The 8,704-nt window shown below is 40.6% G+C and overlaps 1 protein-coding gene across 2 annotated transcripts in view; it reads left to right on the forward strand.

Annotated features, from left to right (window-relative positions):
- The first annotated feature begins 220 nt into the window (after nt 1-220).
- Nucleotides 221-8,704, forward strand: part of casz1 (castor zinc finger 1) — a 107,651-nt gene continuing 99,167 nt past the window's right edge. The window contains exon 1 of one of the 2 annotated variants that reach the window (XM_060938408.1): nt 221-610. In XM_060938408.1, the coding sequence (XP_060794391.1) occupies nt 562-610 (49 nt within the window). In that variant the 5' untranslated portion in view covers nt 221-561. Of the gene's footprint in view, nt 611-2,341; nt 2,393-8,704 lie in introns of those variants that run through there. The other variant, XM_060938409.1, reaches the window with a different exon arrangement.

Below are 8,704 nucleotides of genomic sequence, written 5' to 3' on the forward strand. Positions count from 1 at the left end.
CATGCAGACTTTTTTTTTTTTTTTCGAAACCCTCCGCTGCTCCCTCCCTCCTTCTTTGCTCATTTGCATGGGGCTGGACTCGTCCCTTCCCCTCGAGTGTGGAACAGCCTGTAGAACGCAGAGAAAGAAAAAGCCCAACCCATTGAGGGGAGGAGGGAAAAAAAGTCTGCTCCAGTTCCTGCTCTTCCGTAATTTCCTATCGCCAACTGCTTGGGGTGTGTGTGTGTGTATGAGTGAGTGAGTGTGTGAGCAAACTAGAGAGAGAGAGAGAGAGAGAGAGCGAGCGAGAACTAGGGGGCCCCCATCTCTGTGTTCTCTCACCTACACCCCCCCTCATCAAAGCGTGAGGAGGAGGGGCCAGAGCGATCTGCCAATCAACTTCACTCGTGGCAGCCGGCATTATCTTGCCTGAAAACTATTGACAGATTACATGTCAAGGAGTTTAGTACATGATTGAGAGAGAAAAAAAAAAAAAGACTCTTTATCGCCCACTTATTCTAGTCTGAATTTCCCGTAGGCCAGATTCCTCTCTGATGATTTTCACACAGAGTTCGTTGTATTATGAAAGTTACATGCTTGGGAGGATTTAACTTCGACTCTCCTGAATATGGTAAGTGCTCCTCTTCTTCTTCTTCTTCTTCTGTGAATACTTTTTCTTCTTCTTTAATGCCTCCTTCTTCTTCTCCTTCTCCTAACTGTCTTTTGTGTTTTCACGTGAAAGGTGCTTCTGTATTATGGTACATAGTGTTTTTTGAATGGGGAAGTTGCTTGTGTGTGTGTGTGTGTGTGTGTGTATGTGCACCTTTATTTATAACTGAGTGACAGATCCCGGGGCTGATTACAGTATTAAATACGATCCTTTCCCTGACCTCTACATTTTCCTCCTTCGGTACTTTCAAAAAACATGGAACAGACACTTGATCAGGTCTGGGAAATCATAAAAAGGAGTGCTTTCATTTTATACCTGGAAGTACCTTGATTGATTTATTTATTCGTCCCAGTTCTTGCCGTACGTCACGTCGTGTTTACCTTGTGTCCTCTCTGAACTTGCTCTCGTCCCTCTCTGTCTATATGTTCATCTCAGTTTGTTTCATTTTGTGGATGTTAAATATGTGTAAAGGATAGAGTTAACACACATATACACACACACAGGTATGTAAAGTGTAAGTGCTCGGCGTGGCCTAAGGGTTTGTTGCCAAGGGGACTGAACAAACAAGCTGTTGTGCCGGCTTTGTTTTGACACATGTAAGGACACACAGAACAAGTGATATCCCACTCTTTATCCCCGCGTCCCCCCGTTTAGGGATATTTCGGCGCACGTGAAACTGATCTCCAGAGCCTCTGTTTTTTCCATGATGTTTTTGGGAAGCTTTAATGCCTCGGGAAATGTTTTAGCGTAGCGCAGGAACTTTTCAATCCTGTAAACAGAAAATGTTCTTTATATTATATTATATTATATTATATTATATTATATTATATTATATTATATTATATTATATTATATTATCGAGTTAAGAAGCAAATCTGAGATTGTGTTGAAAGAGAGAAATGAAGATAAACAGTTTTAGTAGTTTGTGTTGTGCACAGATAAATGGGTGTGTGTGGATATGATGTGATATTTTTATTACACGTCCATTTAGTCATGTATTTTCATGACGTGTGGATTTATGCTCTGCTTTTCGTGTCGAATAGATACGTGGCATTTTTTTCAGTGTATACTAATATACATTTTAATTTATATTACATTTTGTTCAACCCAGAAACAAGAGAAGTTACTTATTTTCTGTGTATACAGTCTATTGTAGGCACTTTATACTCGTTATGAACATAAAGCCTTGTGTTGCATCATGTGCATTTACTTTTATTATTATGAGTGATTTCTTAAGCTTTATATTTGTCTTGTTTGCTTTATCAAGCAATTATGTTTATTTATTTATTTATTTTTTTACACAATCAGTCCTAAGTCCTCTACATATTTAATAAACCATAAAAAAAGAAGTGAGAAAAGCAGAAAATGAAACTTTACATGTGCTCTTACTCAAACAGAGCACCGTGTACTGAATTCTGGGAATTGGTCTTTTTTTTTTTTTTTTCTTTAAATGCAAAAACCCCAGACGTACAGCGTAGTTGTTTTGTATTATTTTTCCCTGTGGTTTCTGTTATATCTAATGTTCAAAAGGACACTGAATAGGTCCAAAGACACACCCTCTGTTTTCAGATGTACCCTTTCATTTCTGTGTACTCTGTTCGGACTGCACATAATTTTTTATGACTCGTCATACACTACGCTGGCTTTTCTTTCCCTTTGGAGTCTGAGTGTGTAGTTTTAATCCATCGTGAGCACCTTTCCAGGCTGAAAGCAGGAGGAAAAAACACACATGCATGAGCCAAGGTCTGTAGCCCTCGATAACCTTCGTCACAGTTTAGCAACAAGCGAATCAACTTGATGTCTTAAGCAATAAAAAGCCTGGTGCTGTCTTAAATCGCCAGCCCTGGGATGACAGTAAATTTACATTTTTTAATTAAATGAGCTGGATTTTTTACGAGGAGGCCGGGCTATGCTAATGGGAATGTTGTGTAGTGCAGATTAACAGAGTTTTTGAAATAAATTTCGAAGGAGGACAGTGGAAGAGAGAGGGGGCACGAGGCTTCATGTTTAACCCCGTTTTAATCGGAGTTCTCCGGTGGGACGCTGAGTGAGGAAAGGGTTAGTGAATCAGACTGACTGACATGTATTCAGATCTTATATCTAATTGATTACGGGGATGACTCGGTCGAGGACAGAACCGTGCTTGGAATCAATTTGAAATTTTATCTTTTTTAAAATAATAATAAACAAATCTATAGGTTTGAGCTTTATAGTTTGTTTAAACTTAAATGTAACCGTTGGCCGGTTTGTACAAAATGCAGGAATGGAGCTGAAATTATAAGGACTGTTGCTCTTAAACGTGTTAGTGTGATTTTACAGAGAGGTTGCATTTAGAGACTCGATGTGTAAAAAAAGAAGCGAGAGAGAAAGAGAGATGGATAGTTGGATAGCTGGCTGAGTCAGTACCGGTGCATTCTTATCAGACACACACTCCCGAACATTATAATTAACTCAGCATCTCAATACCAGCTCTCTTTTACCTATTTGCTTAGCAATCTAACAAGTAAATATATTTTAGCAATGGGAAAAGAGAGATATGATGCGTGGAGGTGTTGAAATGACGATCCATGGAGTAAGAGGAGCTGTGAAAAGGAAAGCGTTCTCCTCTCCTCTCCTCCTCTCCTCTCCTCTCTTGTGCAGTCATGCAGACGCTCGGTCCTAATTAAAAGCTCAAAGCATCTCTGTCACCAATGCACAGTAATAGGCTAATTAATACTGCAAGAGGAAGTGTGCACCAATAATACACGTCATACTTTTAGGCTCTCACAGCATTGACTTTTATTATTATTATTATTATTATTATTATTATTATTATTATTATTACTTTGTAGCTGTAGGCTTTCCCAAAATCAATCAACTTTTTTCTCGTCCGGTGTCTTCACGTCATCCTCTGTGACGGCACAAAGTAAACGTAAAGTTCTCCTCTGTCAGAGTGTCAGCTCCGAAAGTTTCTCATCTTATCTCTTATTGGTAGCGCAGGCCAACAAGAAGCGTGACAAATGACATTTGAAATTCAAAAGGGAGCCGTTTCCTCTTAACGTCCGTTCTGTGGACTCGGAACACTTCGTATTATTATTCCGTGGAAAAGTGACAAAGTTCCGCCTAAAGACGTTCTCCCTCACAAAGGGCTCGTAGAACGGCTCTATTTCACGTTTATGATCTTCCACATGAAATTCTAATTTCATGCAAAGTGGGAGAGAGGAATAATCTGCCGCCGCTGATATGGCATATAAGAGAGAAAAGAGGAATATGAAGAAGCAATTAGCACGGTGTAAAATACCTCAGTCCGTTTGTCTGAAAGCATGAGCTCCACTGGCCTAGAATGAAATTTGCATGCTTGGCTTATCGACGCACACTTATTAGGCCGTCTGAAAGGAAGATTAAGCCGGCACAAAATGTGGCGTCTAATCCTTTTAAACGTGGCAGGAGGGGGGTTTAAGGTGGGAGCGACCCTGTGGGCAGGTTGGAGGCAGGAATGGTACGGTCGTTAAAGACAGGGGCAGTCTGCACTGCTCAGGCTTGTGGTTTAATTCCCATGAAGAAGTGTGCACTCGTTTCGACTTTATTTCAGGCCACGGTTTGTGAGCGAAGCTTCCTGAAATCGGGAAGCGCTAATTGCGCGCTGTTTCAGTCGAATTTATGAGAAAAGCAGTAAACGTAGTTTTATATACAGTAAATTCAAAAGAATGACCTTCCATCTGAGATAATTGTTATATCAAAGCATATTTCTGAATAAAGTTTACTTTTATCCAGTGCAATTACAAAGTCGCTTTCAATAAACTTATAATAGGGCTGTGATGCTGTGTAATTGCTTAGTGACTGCTGTTAAAGCACTGATTGACTCAGCTAATAGACTGATAGTTTATCTGTATGTCAGAGGTCCTCTTCTTATCTTCGCCCCAAACTCCGGGGTCAGAGCAGGCTGGCAAAGTTCACATGCGCTCGTTTGGGTGGTCTTGCACTGCACACTCGCACTGCTTGTGTAACTGTGTGCACACATGCCATCAATCAGCGTCAAAATTTGTCAAGCTGTAATTGCTGCACGTCACTCAGCTAATAGATCATGTAAGGACACACACCAGTGCCTGAAAACGCTCACTGCTCAAAGTGCAAGTGAACATTTTGGCTTTTCTTTTTTCTTTTTTCCCCACATTGATAAGAAGAAGAAGAAGAAGAAGTGCACGGTTATGTGTTCTCTGTCACCTTCATCCTGAAAGAGTGTTTGCACTGGAGCGCCACCGCGCCGATATCCTGTCCTCTCTGGTAATTGACTGCAAACAGGGGCACTCGCGTCTGAAAGCTCCCCTGACGCGGGTCCCCGCGTTCTGTGTGTTTTTTCCTGTGACATTCTATTCACTTGGGTCAGTAGCAGGCAGCAGCAGCAATAATTACTGTCTGTACATGATAAATCTGAAGCCCAGCTGTTCCGTTCTGTCACGGACTACACTGTGTAGAGCAGCGAGGGGGGACGGAGAGAGTACGGTGGGGGTGATGGGGCTCAGGAGTTTGCTGTTTGACTGAATTTTTTTTTTTAACTCTGCAACTTGATAGGATTACATGGTTCTAGGGTCTACACCTGTTAAGAAGTTGTTAACAGAACAGTTGGCGGTCTCATGCAGGAGCTTAGTGTTTTTTATATATATATATATATATATATATATATATATATATATATATACATTTTTTTTAAACTCACTCTGTCCTCTTTTGGGATCTTCTCCCTCACCATACACTCGCACACGAGTCACGGGGTGGGATTTTTTTCTATTCCCTTGGCTCTCTCTTGGTAAGTGAGGAGATAAAGGAGGAAAAGGGCAAGGTGATGTCACCTCATGGTGGCCATCAAAGCTGAGATTTTACAGCAAGGCCTCTAAACAGGTCAGCCGGCAGTCAGGTTGTGTTTGCTGTTGTCAAGCTGACACGCGCAACTGCTGCTTTCTTAAATTGCGACGAGTTGAATGCTAAAATAAGATGAACTCTGACACTCCGTGTGGGAAAACGAAGATCAAACCAAAAAAAAAAAAGACAGAAAAAAGTTTTGGGGCTCTTAGAGGTTTTTCCGTTGTCATCAGGCAGCTTGTGAAATGAGTCAAACCCAATGTCAGCTCTCTGGCAAACAAGCAACCTGACACCAGGCTTGTGCCGTATTATTTGTACGATTTTATGCCCATCTATTCATATGCAGTGAGTAATGAATTAAAGGGCATCTGAGGCTGCAGACCCAGCCTTGTGTCTCTCGACATGATTTAGATATTTTCCACAACTGCTCAGAACACGACAAATGCCACGTTATGGTGCGGAGACTCTACAAGTAGAATAAGAATCACTGTTTTGTTTCCAGTGCAGGTTAAACAACGCTGTATGTTCAGCCAAAAAAAGTTTGAAAAGAAAAAGATTGAAAATGCTAATGACTTGTTTATTTTGCCTGTATTGCTTCACAGCCATGTTTGGCTTCTCTGCGCTCTCAACACCTGTCCCTTCTCTTGTGCTGGGATTTTCTATGTTTGGCTGTAAGTTGGGTTCATCATTTGCTGCAAAAGGGCACTGTTTCTTACTGGAGAGCAAGAGAGAGAGAGAGATGGAAAGATAGAGAGGGAGAAAAAGACAGTGCCACGTGCAATGGGAACTTTTTTCATTTTATCTAAATTTACGATAAAAGTCATTCCCGTTTCTCGGCTCAATAGAGTCTTTGTGATGAAACAGTCTGTGAGATATGATTAAAAAAAAAAAAAAAAGTCCAGATCAAGCCAGTATAACTGGCATTATATACTATCTATAATTACACAACATGACTCCATAACTACGTATTTCTGCAACCGACAATAATCTTATCTAAGACAAGGAGGAGGAGGAGGGAAGAAATGTTTAATAATCATAATTCAGGGAGTTTTGATGGTCCTGATAAGTAATCTAGGCCTGCTGATAAATAAAGGAACAGAATGACTTTCAACTAATTCCCTTCCCTGCTGAGCGATGAGGGTTCACCAAGTGTCCTGTCTGTGCGAATCCCCACTCTAGCGGCTCTACGGAGGGAAATAAGTAGCACGGCCCTTAATTGTTTGGGAAGTATGGCCCCTCTCGGTCCGCCTGCGCTCTCCCCTCTCCCCTGCTTCATTTCAGAGACGGGCCTCGGCTGCCCGAGAATGGCGTTAATTTTTTTATTACCTGTTTGACTCTCAAGCCTTATTACTGTAGCCCCTTAATGTTCGGCGTAACCGTGGAAACCGGATGAATAAACGTCCGCAAAAGAAAATGAGATGATTAAACAGGTCACCCTTGCAAAACAAATTCGCTCGGCCGAGCGCAATTTGTGTGCCGTGCGCCTGACTTAACAGTTTGCTAACAAGCGCACTGTTTGTGAGGAGAAAAAAAAAAAAAGCAAGAGGACAGAAAGGAACACTAAACACTGCGTAATCCGTTCAGGAAAAACAGATGCAAATTGTTAAGTGTTACTTTAGATATTGTGTTACATCTTATGTCGTTTCCTATTTCTCTTTCGTCTGTAATGTTTTTATTTTAAATACATTCAAACTTTTTATTTGCATAATTTATGTTAAAGTACACGTCTGTATATAGACATATGATACGAGTCGGTGAACGTCGTTAGTGCTTAATAAAAGACCATATGGGATTAATGTCCTATTGGGGCCATCTTCTTGGGGCATATCATCGCTGTGCGTCTAATTATCTTCTTTTAAGAAGTTTTGGCTCCTCATTTTTACTTGCTTTTTTCATACCAGGCTGCTTTTGAACTTTTCTATGCATTTAATATTCGAAACTTGAGCACGATGGTTGTGTTTACTCAATCCTCCATCGTCTTAAGACGTCATTCTGGGACACTAGGAAGTGTAATCAATTACAAATCCCTAAAATGAGAACCGAGCGATACAGGATTCCAGATAAGAAATTTCCAGATTCCAGAAACCAATTCCATGTGTTCAATCCCAAATAAGAAATTCAAATGCAGTGGTGTAGACTATGTGGGAAAAAATTACCTTAAGCACCATTAAAAAGTATTCAAAGTTTAAGTCTTACTTTCATCCTTGTAAATTAGAGGTAAATTACTATGGCCATTTAGACACTAGATGAAAGTTGTGTGTATTTTTTTTTTTCTGCAGTAGCAATGCTTTTGAGACGTTCTTTACGGAAGTGTACCACTTGAGAGTGTTGGCTGAAACGCTTTGTGCCATTCCTAAAAAGCAAGCCCGTGATCATCTCAATTTTGTCTCTTTCCAGTAAGAGAGATGGATGGACAGCTTCTTGCAGTTCTTCCCAACCAGCAGAGAGGCACATTTTGAGAGAGAGAGAGAGAGAGAGAGAGAGTGCTCCTACCCCACTGCCAGAGTGTCTATGGCAGAAACTGAAAAGCACTTGTGCATTATTGATGTTTTAATTTGTGCAAATGCCCAAGTCTTTGTTAAGTGATTATAGTGCTGTGCAGATAGAAGGCAGGTTCTTTGGGCAGAAACAGGAGCTGGTGGCCCGTTTCAGGGGAACGGCCCCGCCCTGGCACCATCCAGGACGAAGATGGAAAATATCAACGTGTCACCAATTTAAAAAAAAAAAAAGCCAGTTGATCTTTTGTACTTATTATTTTTCTTCTGTCAGCTACACCTCTCCCATTTATGGTGGCGGTTTATAGGCCTTTTACATCCCTTATCAAAAATTATTTGATGTAAATATAATAGAACTGACCTGAAAAGCCCCATAAGCAAATAAGGTGTGTGTCACGCCAGCGGCTGACCTTGGGAAAGAATGCTACAGTCAGTTATAATGCCTCACACTAGAACAACAAACCCATAAAACAATAGTTTTGGAAAGTGAGCTGGTTTAGGTAAATATGAGAGAATGATGGCTTTTTTATACTCTGCCACGTCATAAATGTTTCCATGATGCCTTACCTTTTTTTTTTCTTACTTTTTTTTTTTGACTGCAAGTCATTAGTACTTGTACTTTTAGTTTAAACAAAAGATTCAGGTGGATCATGACGGGAAAGGAGGGAGTGTGGTTAATTCAAGGCAGACTCTACTATATCTGATTTTACCTAATACCTAA

This window comes from Neoarius graeffei, chromosome 13, assembly GCF_027579695.1.
Source record: "Neoarius graeffei isolate fNeoGra1 chromosome 13, fNeoGra1.pri, whole genome shotgun sequence".
Taxonomy (NCBI): Eukaryota; Metazoa; Chordata; class Actinopteri; order Siluriformes; family Ariidae; genus Neoarius; species Neoarius graeffei.